The 16,983-nt window shown below is 38.8% G+C and overlaps 1 protein-coding gene across 5 annotated transcripts in view; it reads right to left on the reverse strand.

Annotated features, from left to right (window-relative positions):
• The window catches only part of ARHGAP21 (Rho GTPase activating protein 21), a 111,076-nt gene that overhangs the window by 50,562 nt on the left and 43,531 nt on the right, over positions 1-16,983 (reverse strand). For all 5 annotated transcript variants that reach the window (XM_040088015.2, XM_040088044.2, XM_040088025.2 and 2 more), the window contains 2 exons: positions 15,459-15,641; positions 9,580-9,604 (listed from right to left, as the gene is read on the reverse strand). In XM_040088015.2, the coding sequence (XP_039943949.1) occupies positions 9,580-9,604; positions 15,459-15,641 (208 nt within the window). The remainder of the gene's footprint in view (positions 1-9,579; positions 9,605-15,458; positions 15,642-16,983) is intronic.

The following is a 16,983-nucleotide window of genomic DNA, read 5'->3' on the forward strand; positions in this document are numbered from 1 at the left end:
CCCAGAAACGATGCAAATTCAATAAATAAATACATGCATAACGGCCCTGCAGGGTCCTGTGCTCACAGAACCAGAAAGGCGACAGCCAGATTGACGCAGCCGATCAGCGCCAGAGCTGGCTTCGACAGCCTCGCTCACTCCAGCTCCGGGCTCCAGTCCCTGCTGCACACTCCCGGCTAAGGAAGTGCCACTTTGGAGGTTACGTGATGAGCCAGCCCAGGGAACTGACACAGCACAAAAAATAAGCCAGGCCTGTGTTCCAGTTTAGCAGGAAACTCCAGAATAGTGGAGAGAGAGAGAGGCTTAAACTGCAGGAAAAGAAGGAACAGCACAAAAGAATAAAGGAAACACTTAAAACTGGCTTTGCTGATAAAAGAAACTCCTTAAAAGTGGCGTTACTAGGTTCTAACCATTTCTGAAATGACTGACTTCTGACTTAGGCACAAATGGCCCTGCTTTTTGAAGTACTTTCCCCACAGCTTTAAATACCCCACCTAAAATGTTGAATAAATCACATTAGTATTTATTGAATGTAAATAACACGTCCCCTTAACCTCTTTTTTTTTTAGTTCAGTTTCCAAGTGGGCAAAGTTAATTTGAAAAATTTTATTGAACTGCAGAAACACCAGATCATTCTCCGACTCTGATTCACATTTTTCAGATCCTGGTTTAGCCTAATGCCTTTATTGTGCAGATCCTCAGTGTCCTGCCATTTTACCACAAAACAGTTCAACAAAATGGCTCACTCATATGGCTCTAAATTGCCTTCTCAAAATAGTTCCAGATTGGGAGCAAATAATCAAAAAGTTTATTTGATAGAATCAGATAAATACTATATATAAAGCAACTGAATTACAAATCAAGAAACTCCAGCTGGCAGCTCAGTCCCCAAATACTTAAAATTTGATTAGCAGGATACAGCTACAAGACATACAAAATGCTCTTTGTGAGCCAAAGTTAATATCTGTCATTTTTAATCAGCCGATTTAAATAGACACTGAACATATGATGGGTCTTGTCCTTTAAAAAGCCAGTAACATTTCAGCAAGTTTAGAAAAGCTCCAAGATTAATCTACCCAGATGCCATGAACAAAAGGTTGCTTCAACCGCTTACAAGAATTAAGTTAAAATATGACCTTTTATAGGACCACCAAACATCCTTCCCAGTGCTGCCACTTATCTTTTACTAAAGACACATACATTTCCAAAAGTGGCAAGAAAAATAAAAATAACACAGCTCCCATGGCACATTTAATTTATCACATCTCAGCTTCCTTTATAAAACACTCCTCAAAAAAGTGTTAGTGGCCTACAGCTAGTTTACTTAACACTCAAGTGCTGCTTTATGCCTTGTCCATACCTGAACAGGCAAATCAAGAGGTCAGGCAGATAACGTTATTCCCATTCAGTATGCAGCACAGAACTCCCTCAACACACTTCCCACTCTTGAGTAAGAGGGGAAACTTGACACAATTTATGGAGACCAGAGACTGCAGGCTTCCCTGACATCTGACTTCTGACCTGCCTGTCAGCTACACCGAGACATTATGGGCACTCACTTCAAATTTCCACAGCTATTTCATCAATCAATTCAGAAAGCTAACTGCACATTGAACTTGGTTCTTTGTCCTACTTGCAAAAGGAGTCTATATTAAACAGTCATTCTTACTTCCTAAAAAACGCTAAAAATCGATTCAAGGGCAAAACCTCAGGATGAAAGGTTCAAAATGTTGATTATATTTGCCCGTTCATTTTACTATGCAGCACTATCCAGATACAAGTAGAAACAAGAAGAAAACTCAGAATTCTCAAGCTCTGGTAGATAAATACATGCTCTTCATTCCTCCTTGATCTTCTACATACTTGGATGCAAACCAAATCTTTTTTAATCAGTAACCTCCTTGAATACATAACCTCAAAAGGTGCATTTATACTTAAGAGTTTGAAACTCAAGCAAAGCTAAGCAATATTTTTTGACAGCAGAAGCTAACAGTACTTTCTTCAGACCAGCTGAAGGGAATAGATCTTGAGGATGTGCACTCAATCATCATAGAAATACACCTCAAATAAAATGGATTAATGTATCTCAAAATTTAACACTCACTACACTCTGATTTAATTATGCCTAAATCTCTGTGTGGTCCTGTCTGCACCCAATTATCAGGCAAAAGCAAGATGCTGTCTGGAAATGAGAGCTTAAACTTCCCTCTTCCTAAACACCACACTCTAGAACAGAATATCACAGCCAAGAGTTTTACACTAAATTTTCTACCTCTAACTCTGCACTATGTACTGTCAGAATTCACAATTTCTGTTTCTAACATTGAAAAGACCGATGTTTTGGAGCATGTCAGCAATTCCTGACAAGGTGATACAACAAACAACAGTAAAAGCACCTCAGACCTCTGGTTTGTAAGACAGACAAAGCCTTATTTGCGCTTTTCCAGTGCTCATTACAGCATATGATTTTGCCTACTTCCTCCTCCATACTTCTGTAAACAAAACAACATGCTTTGTAACTGAGCATTACATTGCAGGCTACCAGCAAATACAACAACTTCTCCCAAATCTTCAACTGCAAATGAAAAATGAGACACCATGCACACACAAAGAACAGACAAAGCGTGAGCTGCCAGTAACACATCCACATAAGCAAAGAAACAGCACAGATGAAAAGCACAACTTCTGTAAAAAGAACTTCATTCGTACTTCATTCCCTCTTAAATGTAGCTATAAAGAGAGATGTAATATTACATTAGGCCAATACAAAGAAAAAAGCAAATAAAGTTAGTAAGCACACAACTCGGCTGATCAGAAAATGAAAAGCCCCTCAAGCTGTCCTTTCCTGTATTAGTTTTGTAAGTACACAAAAATTTCCAGCATGAGTAAGTGGTCATCAGTCAGTATAAATTCAAATACAAGACTTTGCCCAGGCAGTAGTGTGGTTTTGCTAACAGAACAAGTAAAATACTCCTTGCAGTGCAATGATGCTGCAAATTCCTTTCATAGATGTTATCCAAATGAAAATATAACTTGAGAGTAAGCAAACTGGTGTCTGAACTTTAAATTTAGAGATTCAGCATCATCAGAAATAAGGAAATAAAAATAAATCCCCAAGTATATAGAAGGCTCAAGACAAAAAATCATTGGTTTAAACAAGGATAGTAAGGAATAAGGAGAGTCTTAATAACAAGGTCCTTAGTCTCGACAAGCAAAGTTAAGAAAAAGCCTGAAGAAGCACAAACACCTGTAAACCAAATGCAAGACGAATACAGAAAACCAATTTATTGCAACAAAATTATATCTGTGTATCTGTGTTGATACAAAACACAGATAAAAACATCTGAGTCATAAAGACTACGAAAAGGACAACCTTTACCTTCTGAATAGGAAAGGAAAAAAGAAAAAAAAAAGTCTCATGGCAAAGTGCTACTGCTGACAGAATTCTTCCTTTCTTTTGACGTGCAGAGCACAAACCAGCAAGTACTGGGACACAGTAGAGTACATACTTTCTTACAAAGTCTCCAACTAGCCACTGCTTAAAAACATGCTAATTCTTCTCTTTCTCAAAGGAAGGAAAAAAAAAATCATCTGCTCAGGACAGCTGAACTGAGCTTAGAAATCCTTATAACACAGGGATTCAATAAAGCCTACAGAGGTTTGTAAAATAACTTTTTGTAGAACGCTTTTACTCTCAGCACTATGCTCAGCAGATAGCAAAAGGATGACTTCTACTTTTACACTTAAGAAACCAGCCTCATGAAACACCTCAGATTAATCAATTAAGACAGGCTCTTATGCACATCTTTCTCTGACTCAAGGAGGAGGAACATTCCTCTTGAGCATGAAGATCTACAAGTATACTTTTGGGTATCCAAGGCATTTGAGCTCCACTGGCTCAGCAATGCTGAGCGGCACTGATTCCTGGAATGCCTTTCAGGCTAAGGGAGGGGAACACAGACAGCAGGGCAAATGCTTCAAATTGATTACTCAATCAAAAACCTGTTAATCATTCCCACACTACTCAAAAAAGGTTGCTGAAAGTACAGCAGAACTTACATTTATTAACTGAGATTCCGTTTAATTAAATATAAATCACAAACCTGGCAGGACTACATTGAACTGAGGGAGTCCAACTACAGATCATTCTGCATATTATAATCTGCAAACTGAATTTCATACGTAGTAAGAATTTCTCCACTAGCAACCCACTCTGGAAAAGGAGCCCAAAGGCAAAGGTCCCAGCCCAGTCCCAAGAGAGCTTATTTCACCCACTGTCAAGCTCAAAGCAACTCAACTGAAAAACATTAGCTGAAATACAGTGCCAGGGATGAGCCTCTGAAAGAGCATGATAAGTAAATTAGTGCCGTTGAGTCATTTCGCAGAGAACACCTGGCATTCAACTCCCTGACACAGGAAAAATACATTTTTATTTCTCAAAGCACTTCTGGCATTTTGATTAGGCAACTCCAAAATGGTATTTCTTCTTTGCTTATTTTTCTGTTAAACCATTTGACTAATACAACCTCAACCCTATCTACATGCCAAGGTAGGGGGAGAAGACGAGAAAATAATTTGGCAATGTTATGGAAAATATATAATACATTTTCAGCTAAGTTATAAACTCTCCAAAACTCTGTTTTCTCATTGCATTATTTACCATTACAATGACATTATTCAATTCTCTCAAATGAAACCTTTTCAAGTTCAAAATTTAATCTGTGATTACTCTAGAGGATTTACTATAGTCCTTAGATAAGCATAGAGCAATACAATTTTTATCTACAGTAGTGAATCTATGGACTCTCTCTTAAATCATTGGCAATTACATTTCGTGTTTTTATTCAAAGTCAAAGATGATTTGAACTCAATAGAAACCACTGAGAAACATTATATATCTGACTAGCTGGAAGACAAATCCACTAGACATTCTGGAAGTACTATAAGGGGACAAGGAATCATCAGTCTCAGGGGAAAACTGAGTCACCCTCTTTTAGCATTCTCAACATTTAGGTGTTAAAAAAGTAACTTGGATCAAAAACACAGAAAAAAGGGCAATTTACTGTCCCACTATCCTGAAGCATTACTGTTGTTCTTACACACCTCTTGCCTTTTACTAATTCTACTCTCATATACTCTTGACTGTATCACCCCAGCCATCTATGACCTTTCCAAATAATTGCTTTCCCATTCATCCTCTTGTTCTTATCTACCTTGTTCCCATCATCACAGGCATAATATATTTATTTCATAACAGACTGAGCTGATACACCATGATGTTAAAGACCACGGGATTAAATTAAATCCTGGGAGAACACAAGCTACATTACAGAAATCAACAGTCTGTTAAAAGAAATGAAATATTAAAAATTCCAGGCCTTATGTAAGCAGCAGTAATGCAGGAAACAAAGCTTTTCCTGCATTTTTTCCACCCTTCCCTCAAGGGCTCTACCCTGTCAAAGTAAATTTGCACAGAGCTGAAGAAGGCCAGGTAATAAATGGCAACTATTTAGCCTAGACAACTGAAGGGTAGAAACTTTTGTACATACTTAGGCACATTAAAACAAAACAAAAACCAAAACAACTGGTATAAAGTTCAATGTTCTCGACTTCTCAGTGAAAACATGTCTTAAGTCTCATTAGCAAGTGCACACTGGGTCTCTACAGAAAAATACACTGAATATATCTAAGCTGACTTTAATTTTTGTGGGAAAAGGATCTCCTAGCTGCTACAGGTACTTCTACACAGAAATAGAGATAAAAGTACAAAAAGCAAGAACATCATACTAAAAAAAAAAAGAAGATACTGGATTATACTGATACTAGATTCCCAGGTACTGTGTTAGACACAAAATAGGTTAGTTCTACTGAAAGATAAAATTTCTTTCAGTCTATTTCTTTATGCTTACCACTGTCCACTTTAATCACGATCACTAAGCCAATCCTTTCTAAAGGAAAACATGTTCTAGGACAATACACAAGAAACTACATCCATATGTACAAAACCTGTATTTTGGCATTTACAGTTTTAAGTAACGTCTGAAGGATGAGATACAGAATCATGCTAAATGCACAATCATATAGCATGAAGCTATCCTCCAGCCCCACTCATCATGTCTTGACAGTGCAAGTTTTAGTAAGAACGCTAGGTTTTAATAGCTATAGATATTTTTCAGTCTGGCTCCAAATATTCCTGATATGCTCTCCTGAAAGACTTCTATCTGTGAGATAACACTTATATAAATGAGAAACAGGGCAACCCCAGAAAATAGGAAGAATGGCAAACTGATGGCAAGCCATCCTCAAAACACATAAAATAAATACTCCAAGTTATTAACTCCAAGAAATATGTAAAACAGGCTGGTCAGTATAACAGACATTCTCTGGAAATCAGTAGAAACTGATAAGTTTTCCAATCAGTGACCAAAGAACTCACTGAGGAAAATCTGCATCTTCTGATAAAATGCACCTGGTTAGAGAAGCATTTCAATGACCTGGCTTAAGATCAACAACCTGGAGCAGCGACAGTAGTAAAAGAACTGAAAAACTTAATAACTACAACATATTTAGAGTAAATCTGTTGTGATGCCCTTCCAGCAGATAACAGGGTGCTAAACCCTCCCATAAGAAGCAGCACTTGCATATGTGAAGCTTGTCTGAAGAAAGCCTCGGCTACTTCTTCCATGGGAGGTAAGCAGCAGACACCCACCAAAACACAGCCCACAGATCCTGCCCACAGGCTCTAAGCCAGCTCCCTGTCCACCCCAAGCCAGAGCTCCATGCACCCCTGCATGCATCCCATGCACCACCCCATGCACAAACAGCTGGACCACAAACACAAATCGACCCCCACAGTCTCCCAGCCTGTTCTTCCCAAAGTGCCTCTACTCATCCACTGCAGCACCCTGGCTCTCTCCTGTGAGATATCCCAGCCTCCCTCTGTGTGAGTGTGCAGGGGCTTCCATGAGCTCCTGAAAAAGGCATGAGAGCTACATGCTGTTGTCCTGTAGGCAACAGGACATGTTCATTTATTAACTGAGTGCAACAGGACTCCTGCTCATGTGCATACAGTTGAGGTAGCCCCCTTCTATCCCTGCTGCTGACCATGAGGTATCTCCTGGTCACAGCATCCTACCTAACTCCTTTGCCTGACAACCCAATCTTGCTTTTGGGCCAACATGTCCCTCTATGTCATTCCTAGTTAAGAGGTCTCCTGGACAAATTTGCATTATCTTCCATTATAAATGCTTTGAAACTTTACTACTTACCAAAAGGAAGATTCATGCAAGCCAGGAGCTTGATCTAACTATATACTAGAACCTAAAATGTATAAAAATATTTCTCTCACTGTTAGAATACATCGTACAGGGTACATGCTTCTATCTTCTGCTCTCTAGACTTAATTAGGTGCTCTGACCCTTTGGAAAAACGTTCAAGTGCTCTCAATGAAAGGTAATAGCAATAGAGATCCTTTTATCCATACTCACCTAATCAAACACATAAATGCTGAATTTGATATGAAACCTTGATTTTTAACAGGTAAGTTTAGGCTATGACAAAGGCAAAGCATAAAGGGCAGGTAATTACAAATTTTCACTGAAAACTGATACAAAAAAAACCCATAACAAAACACTTCTGCACTGGCACACACAGCTTCACAAAAACGAAATGCTTAGACGCCCTTAGCTTAGTCTTTCAGAGAGGAAAGAACAAGCGAATTAAGTGAATTATCATGTACAAGCTTCAAAAGAAAAGCGTTTCGCAGTAGGGTGTTTTCAGTTAATTTTCGGCAGGGCTCCGCGGAGGCCGTTTTCCCAGTTTGGCTGCAATGCAGGGATCCGCCACCAGGTGGCTCCGGCGCCCGGCCCCGAACGCGCGGTTCCCACGGGCGCGGCTGCATCCCGCGTTCCGCAGCGGAGCGCTCCGGCCACCCCCGGGAAAAGCGGGCACAGAACTCCTGCCCTACCTGCTGCTGCCGAACAAACAGCACTTCTGCCAACATGCAAAATCAGACGAGCGTTTTTCCTTATTTTCTCCTCACAAGCTGCCTACTTCCCTTACTTGGGAGCAGGAACAACCTGCAGCAATGCAAATAGTTTCATCCCCCTCTGTGCCCCTAAAGTTCATGTCAAATGGCAGAGAAGAGTGTCTAACACACTTTGTCCCACCTTGCTGTTTTTAAAGGTTTAATATACAAAATTGGCAAGTTAAGTTTTACTGGCATCTACATCCTCTGCCTCACAGTCGTTTCTTCCCTTTCCAGGGGGACAAGTCCAGCCTTCTCTCCTTCATGAGAATGCTATTAACTTTCAGGACATTTATGCCCTGTGATCTGTACTGTATTTCAAGGCATAGAACATACTATGGTGCTATAAATAAACAACAGTTGAGCTAGGATTCATGGGTTTAGAAGGCACACAAAAATTTCCAGAAAGTAATTTTGTCTCCACCTTCACAGGTCTCACGGTGAACCAAATAAGTAATTGATCACTGCTGCTTCTCTACTGAAAAATAGCTCTCAGATAACATTTTAGATAAATAGACCTACATTACATCCCTGTGAGAACAAGAACACCACAGAACTTTTTTCTCTAGACCATAAGTGGTGTCTTCCATACTGGTTCGGCACAGAACAACTCCCTTCCCTTCCTAAAGGAATCTGCCTTTTCTTTCTGTATGTCAAAACAGAGAGAGGATGCTTCTAGTTTGGGGAGTGATGAGTAGGAAGAGATTAACTTTTCACTGTTTAACACACAGGTGGTGACAGCTGAGTAAAACTAGGAGGATGAAATGGATGAATCCATCTGCTTCCAAGAGAAAAGTAAGGAAGTTCAAATAAATTCATATTTCCCAGAATGCCTCTAATATATCACAGCTACACAGAGTAAATGGAAACAGAGTTCAGACATATTCTTTGTCTTCCAGCTAAAGGAGGTACTTAAAGGTACACTGAAAGCAGGTCTCACGCTTTGCTACAAGTGAGAACCCACCCCCAGAAGCAGCGCTCAGCCCAGGCTGCCCCCGGCTCCGGGCAGTGCCATCCCCCGCCAGCTGCACCGCCCTGGCAGGGAGGCAGAGCACCAGGGGCACCTGCGCAGGGCACTGCCAGCGCACACAGCCCGCCGCCCCTGGGCCTCACCGTCATGACACACCGGGGAAACAGAAAGGGGGAGGGTTCCCAATCTGAAAACCAGCTTCCTTAAATCAACATGGTATTCACTCCTTTAAGGGAAGAGTAAGGTATCAGCAAAACAGAATCACGGATGAGAAAATAGATAAATACCAAAGAGACACTTCAATTAAGTGGGATGGAGACTTAGCATAAATTTATAAAAAATAAGTTCATGTGTGAATTAAGAAAGAAAGCAGACAAAGGCAATGTGAGAGGGAGAAAGCAATTAAAATGGAGGAGAACTGAAAGGCATAACCTAGAATTAAGAGTTAAGTGACTGATCAACGAGCTTGATGCTCACACTGAAGTGATTTTACATTTCAAGCTCTTAGGTAGCAATTCAAATCTATTACACAGATGAAGCATTCAATATTCTGGATCTATAAGAGAGTAAAAACAAGACATACCTTGTCTATTCCCATTCTCTTCATCCTAAAGAGGAAGAAAGAGTGCATATTAAAAATTCAATAAATGGAAAAAAAATGCATAGGCGTCTCTAAGATACAAAGACTTGAAGTGAACTGGTAAGGTTAAGTCTGTATTTTGGTACCTCCTACTCTCTCCACAACTATTCAACTTAGAGAATTAAGGCTTTTATTCTGATCGTGTAGAGTAATAGCTATTTTTAAAACAACAACTAAGCACAATCCTATGAAACATTCCCACAGAAACGACATGAACAGGATTATATTAAAACAAATGCACCAAACCCCATGAAATACTACCACGAAGCCTCATACTGCACTGTGTGTCATTGCAAGCATGTTACACCCCGAAAGCCAGGCAGGAAAGGTCAAACTTTAATCACCTCACGACTCAAAGCTACATATGCAAGAGATATAAAATATTTTGTAAGCAATGTCTGAATATGCTTCGTGAGATTTCAACCAAGTTTGTTTTGGCTTCAGTACTACTACTACTAATACTAGGGGAAAATATATACCCTGAACACTATTTAGTAACAACCTTGAAGAGCCTCCTTCTGCTCACTGATCCCAAAAATCACACAACTGGAAAGTACTGGAGGGAAATGGCATGCTTAAACTAAAAAAAAAAAAAAGACTTATGTTACTTTCTTGTCAGTATTTTAGTATGAAGATCATAGTTAATCTTGTCTACAAAGTTCTACCATTTAAGAAGCAAAATTATTCAACTAGGAAAATACCAGCTGGCTTTCTAAACTGTAGCCTTGATAGAGTAATAAGTACTTAAACAAATACAATTTCTGAGACTAATAGGTAGTACTTGAAAAATATTTTTAACTATTCACCTCAGCTAATTAGAACAGCTTAGTCCTGAAGGAAAGAATGTTATTTCTGTGGTCAAGGAAATGACCACAGAAATAACTTTCACCTGGTTATTTCCTCCTACTTTTAGATGGACTAAGTCAAAATTTTCAGCTATTTTGTATTTAAAGGAAAAACACTGTATTTTTCAAATTAAATAAGCTCAAAGCAACTACACACTGACCTGAGCAATCCATTCAGTGAGAAAGACTCAAAGAAAGAGAGGAAGTAAGACCCAGATATGAACACTGTGTAATGCTGAGGAAGAGACAAGCCTGTCCTAGCAGCAATAAATTTCTTACAAGACATACAGAAGTTCTGCTGGACCTTTGAAAGATAGTACAGAAAGATAACTTTAAGGAACAAAGAAATAAAGAGTAAAAGAATTCCCCCAAACCCAAAATATTGAGTTAATAAAAATCTAGCTATATTCTACTTTTAAAAAGCCATGATAATTGTTATTGCTGCCCAGTGTATCTCTAAGTTGGACAGTCCTGTCTGCTCTATACTTTAGTAAAAATGGCACACTAGAAGGTAAGTACCATGACTGCTTACTCTTTAAGCCCTGTAACAGTTAGTTGGTTTTGAACAACATTCAGGAGCCCAGAATTGGACATGAGTAACTCCTGCATGTTTTGAGTTGTGGCCTATCTGTCAAGTGAAAAAACATCTTTAGGATGTGAAATATTAGAACTCATAGTCTGAAAAATCTGGTTTATATGTATGGGAGGTTACTTGGTTTGATGCTATGTAACAAACATCTTTGAAGAGAAAATTTAGCTAATGTAGAAATCCCATAATTTATGAAATATTGCAGTGGGTTTTGTCAGTTTTGTCACTGCAAAGTTGGTCATGCAAAGTTCTGTTACCAAAGACAGCTGCAAAAACATTACTTTTTCATCGTATCAAGCCAATGAGACCAGGCTTTGAAAAACAGAATGAATGCTTTAAAACACAAGGGACTGGAAACCAGCTCTCCCTCCTACATTCACCCCTTGCACGTGGCAAGATGTCAGTACATGCTGCATCCATACCTGAAGAGATTATTTTATCACTTATTTGCTTCCCAGACAAATGAGCTTGAGATAACAAATATCACATGAAAAAATAGTGTGTTTCTAACAAATCCTAATAAACACTTGATGTTAAAGGCATTATGCAACACTTGCTTTTTGCAATGCTAGCTTAAGAAATCTTCCACACATTCCTTATTCACTTTTTTAAGGGAAAGGAGGCATGGGAAGCAAGCACAATAAATTGGTTTTTCCTAAATGTGCAGCTATTCCCAGTTTGGTTGTTCCCCACAGAAGCACAGTCAAGTACTTCTGCCAAAATGAAATGTGTCTAACCACATCCTCAGTTACCAAGGTCATCTTTCACACAGGTTGTCTCTCCCAAGAGACTGACCAGACAACAGTTTTTTTCCATAACCTATCACAATGTTTGTAAGTTAATTAAGGCAAATTAGAATGAGAAATACCCCTGATTTGTACTTAAATAGCTATTTTATGCAGGAACCACGAAAAGATAGTGGAACTTAGCAAAATACCCTAAATTTGACCTAGACCTGCCCTACTACATACATATGGAAAGCTAATTGAATTAGATATAAAAACATTATATTTTTTTTTAATATAAATAATTTAAATACAATATACTAGCATTCCATTTTAAAATATGCACAGACACTTCCCTGAATTGGTCATAACCAATCACTTTCACATGGGGAAAGGGTGTCACAAAAAAAAAAAAAAATAAAATCACCTGAAGTACTATTAGGAGTTTACGTATCAAGACAAGTGTGTTTTGGGACTCAGTGCAGTCAGCCAGGGCTTGGAGGCAAATCTGCCTAGATCTTCTTCCTTGCAGCAAGTTCTTCAGGACAGTAAACAAAAAGGCTTTCTAACTGAACAAAGGTTTTACTAGACTAACAACTAGAATGCTGAACTTCTCAAAATTTAAAAGCTCAACACCTCAAACACACCTAAGCAAAGAACAGGTTATTGTGCATTTTATAAAGTAATGCCCACTCTTCTCCACTCAGTACATCCTCAGGCATGTAGTTCTTTGCTCCCAAGAAAATTCACCTCAGTGGCTTTCCAAGCAGCAGCATCCTCCAGCATATAGAAAGCTTATCTTCCAATTCTCATGGAATATGCAGCTGTGGTGTGATCTTTGCCACACCCTGCAGGCTAAGAATATTATGCTCTATGTCCTAGAGATGTTTCTCCTTGTGAAGAATCTTGTCATCCTCTTCTCAGAGGATTCTACCTGACCCATTAACAGTTTTTTCAAATATGTAAAACACAAGCAACAGGAGCAGAACTTTGAATGGAGACATTTTCACTAGTATTTCTGAATTGGAATCTATAGTAGGTATTAAAAAAAAAAAATCAAAAACATATATATCCACAAAGAATGTTGAAAGATTGCTCAAAGGAAAGGACCTTTAGGTATTTTTCTTTCTCTTCAATACCTCTACTAGTTTATGTTGATTTGTAGTAAAATTCAAGAGATCATAGGGCAAGCTTACCTTGGGGAGGCAGGGGGGAATTAAAAACCAATAAAATTAAAGGATTTAGAATGCTTTTACCCTAGGGTAAACAATAAGAGACTTTCTAGAGGGGAAAGCGCCAGCATCACATTGACACTTGTGATAACAAAAGGGCTGTGGCTCTGAGAAATAGGTCAAGAATTGAGTGACTCCAGCTGTTATGTCAAGGGCATCTTCAACATCCAGCTGTAATCTCCGTCTTCAGGTGTGAAGGAGGGGGACAAGGCTACTACAAGATTAAAAACAGTCAGAAAACCAAATCATATTCATCATCACTATACTCCCTTTGAGGAGTTCAAAATTAAACATCTGTGACTTCTGAGGCACTTACAATTTGGATCAATGAGGAAAGAGACAGGAATGATACTCGAGCTTACACTCAGACAAAGACTGTAATTAGCTGGTAACCTTATCTGATCAAAGATCCTACTGAACAGCTAAGAAATCAGATTTGCCTCATGTTAGAACCAGGCTGACAATAGGTGAATTTCATTATTTCGTACCATAACTTAGGTACATAGATTTCTACAAAAGCCTCCTTATGAAGACTCTTCAGTAGTAATTTCGAAGACCTGTTCTTTTTAGTGCTTCCCCTCATGGACATTAAAAGGTAGAAAAGAGAATATAACCATTCAGGTTGATTAATGTAAGCATTCAGGACAAGGGCTCTGTCCAAATGAACCTTACCATCTTTACATGTAACCGAATCCATAAATAAAGGTGGTACAGTATCCAATCATCTCATTATTTCCTTTTCAAAATCAGACAGAAATAGGAATGAATGAACCAGATGCTAACATTTAAGAGAAGAAAGAGTGAAAAAAATTAAGAAGGCATAATGATCTCTTTTGCAGAAAAAGAGGGAGTTAAGAGCTTCAAAACAAGTGGTGGGATATACAGGTGTTGGGCTCACTACTGTTTGGGTCTCTCAAAAACCATCAGATATGAATGAGCGAGGAAAGACTGACATTTCTTTTTTATAAGGCCCTTCTCTTGTGCCTGTCTCCTTTTGCATGTGAAAAACATATTGACTCCCTCAGAGACATCTAGTGATGGCTTTTTTCCAGAACACATCTAGTCACTTCTTAGTTAAGGAGGCTAATCCTGCTCATGCTGTTTATTTTCTCCTTCAGCACAAATAGGGGCTCTTGTTGAGAGACGCTAACAAGTCCATGTCATTTATTCTGCTCAAAGCTAAGGCTTCCCCACCCTCCTTCGTCTATTTCACACGGAATTCAACCAGAGACTGCTACTACCTGCACTCAACGACAGAAATGCTGGATCTGGATCACCAGATACTGCTAATAGTTTTACTTCCATGTAACTTAACTCACTCCTTGTCAAGGAAAAAATTGGGGCACTCAAGTGAGGGCTGAATAGCTGCAGTAGACTGGAAAAATGTGCCAACTTTCTTCTGTAAAGCTTTTTCTACTTCAAAAGAAATCTTACAGCCAGGAAGGGCAGGCAAAGATAGGCAACTTTACTGAAAGACACCTGCAGAGATACATGAGTCAATTAACTTCATGCTATTTCCAGAAAGCTTCAACACCCATTTCCCAGCTTGGTAAGAATTTATTCTGCCTAACTGGAAAAGTAAAAGCACAATTGAGGAGTAGCATGGCTCATGAAAACTATTACACTTGATGCCTTTAAAATGAGCAAAAGTTATTTAAATTCGCTAGGAAACACCCTCTCACAATTTTCAAAATCCTCTCATTATTAAATGGACTTTTTCTCAACACCCCATATTATAGCAACTTTCAAAAGCTTCAGTCACAAAAGAGAACATGTACGTGCTTTGACCAAGGAAGACCAATTAGCTACCTAACATTCAGATATTCTTTTTTTAAATAAAAAAGTAAAATACTTTAAGAAAGCTGTCTTTTAATGTAGGCCTGTATATGTCTTGTATAGGTGCATCGCTTGACTAACAGAGAACTGCAGATCCTCTTTTCAGCAGAAAGAATGTAACAGAGAAACACAATCCATCTTCCTCATGTACAGTGAGTTTCGGATACTCAGTTAGAAACTGAGGCAAACATTCTTCTTCATCTCTTAATGTGATAGTGTGACAAATTTCAGCTGGGGAGGGGAGGGAACAACAACAACGAAACCCAAACATCATACCCCTCAAGTCTACACTTTAGAAGAAGTACAGACTAATTAATGACACTGGCTTTGGATAAAAGAATAATCTGTAAAGAGAAATACTTTCCTGTTCTGCAATGACCACTGTTCTTACCCATGATACAAACATGACATCCTCAGTTAATTTCATTTTATTGGAACAGATCAGCAAAGAGCTATTAAACAATGCCATGAGCCCACTCACAAGGGATCTTGTGTAAGACAGATCTATAAACACATTTATTTTCAAGTAAACTGGTTTTTTGACCCTAAAGGGTACAAGGCTTTATATAAGTGCTTCATTTTTAATTCCACTTACTTTAAAAGAAAACTGAACTGCAGATTCCGGAGGGTAAACTATGAAGTGTCTTAAGGTGAAGCCAAAACCCTGAGATGTCCTCCTTAGCACAACAGTTTTAGGACCGGGCCAAGAGAAAGTTTCTTCCTCCTCCGACGGTGATATAGCTTCACTCTGCTCTTTTCCATCTTTACTTTTTGACGTCTAAAATAGAAAAAGATATGCAGATGAGTTTTAATTTGCATCACTGAAAAATACACAAGAGTAAGAATTCCTAGACATTTCAGTACACTTGAAAACAGAATTTCTCCCCGCTGACCAAAATAATTTGAAATCAGTAGTAATAAGCAGCGCTTCTTACACCATTGTACCTCTGGCCACACTGCACATAGAATAACATAATTAACTTAAATTTTAAATTAGGTTAGATATTAAAAAATCAACATTCAACAATGAAAGACTTGAAGGAACCACAAAAAATGCGTACAGCTTGCATGTTTTATTTGCCTTCTATTTAGAGATAAACACGTGACTTCCGGGACCCCATTTCTGGCTGTACATATCTCACACACACAAGTACAAAACAAAGTTCTTCTTCCCACACAATTCAGGGATGTTTTCTTGACTAGTACCTCCTCACATAATACAAGTAGAACAGAACATGCAATTGGTTAGACTTCTCCAGTAAGACATTTTCTTCTAGTCATATCTATGACTTCACCCTTGCTTTTTCCGCCCTTAGCTATCTTCTCTGAACATTTCAGTATGCAAATTGTAAACACGAAAGTAAAAAAAGCCTCCTTCCTCTTGCAGAAATAAGCAATCGTGAGTGGGTTTTTTTCTTATGGGTAATTTTATGACTGAAGCAACATATTAAAATATTTCCCTTCTCAGCCTTATATAAAATCTTCCATTTCAACTTTCAGAGTGCCACACCAGCACTCAAAGGCAGGAGACACAAAGAAAGCATGCAAAATCCCATGACCCTCCTCTAAAGATTCTAGTTCAACGATGCGTGAAACAAATTTAGATACCAGAGCCTATAGCCTATTCAAAGGGTATTCAAACAGAAATAATAGTCTTCTTGTCCTCCAGCAGCTCTGCTGCTGTGGCTCAGCAACTGCCTGAGCCGTGTCAGAATTTACTGCTGGGTTTTCTCCCTGTCCTACTCCAAAATAATCTCATTTGCGACAGTCTTAGAGCTGGAATCTCAAACTGCAGTATTAGTTGGAAAGGTGGGCTCAGCCAATACCAACCAACATCTACAGAAGCATTTCCACTCTAACCACAACGACAGCAACACATATTACCACAAGGAAAATACTGCAGCTCCTTGGTGAGAGTTAATCCAGCAGAAAAACATTTTGCATTCAAGTATGTAAAACAACGTTTGTCCACAGATGCTACAGTTTGTCCTCAGAAATCCACATCTTGCTTATGTCCAACAGGGAGAACCAGCAAGTACTAGCAAGTGCTTCAAAGATCAGCCTTCCTACCTCCAACAACTCTGTTTTCAGCAAGAAAAAAAACATACAAATGGACACTA

The sequence above is a fragment of the Hirundo rustica genome, chromosome 1 (genome assembly GCF_015227805.2).
Source record: "Hirundo rustica isolate bHirRus1 chromosome 1, bHirRus1.pri.v3, whole genome shotgun sequence".
Classification (NCBI taxonomy): domain Eukaryota; kingdom Metazoa; phylum Chordata; class Aves; order Passeriformes; family Hirundinidae; genus Hirundo; species Hirundo rustica.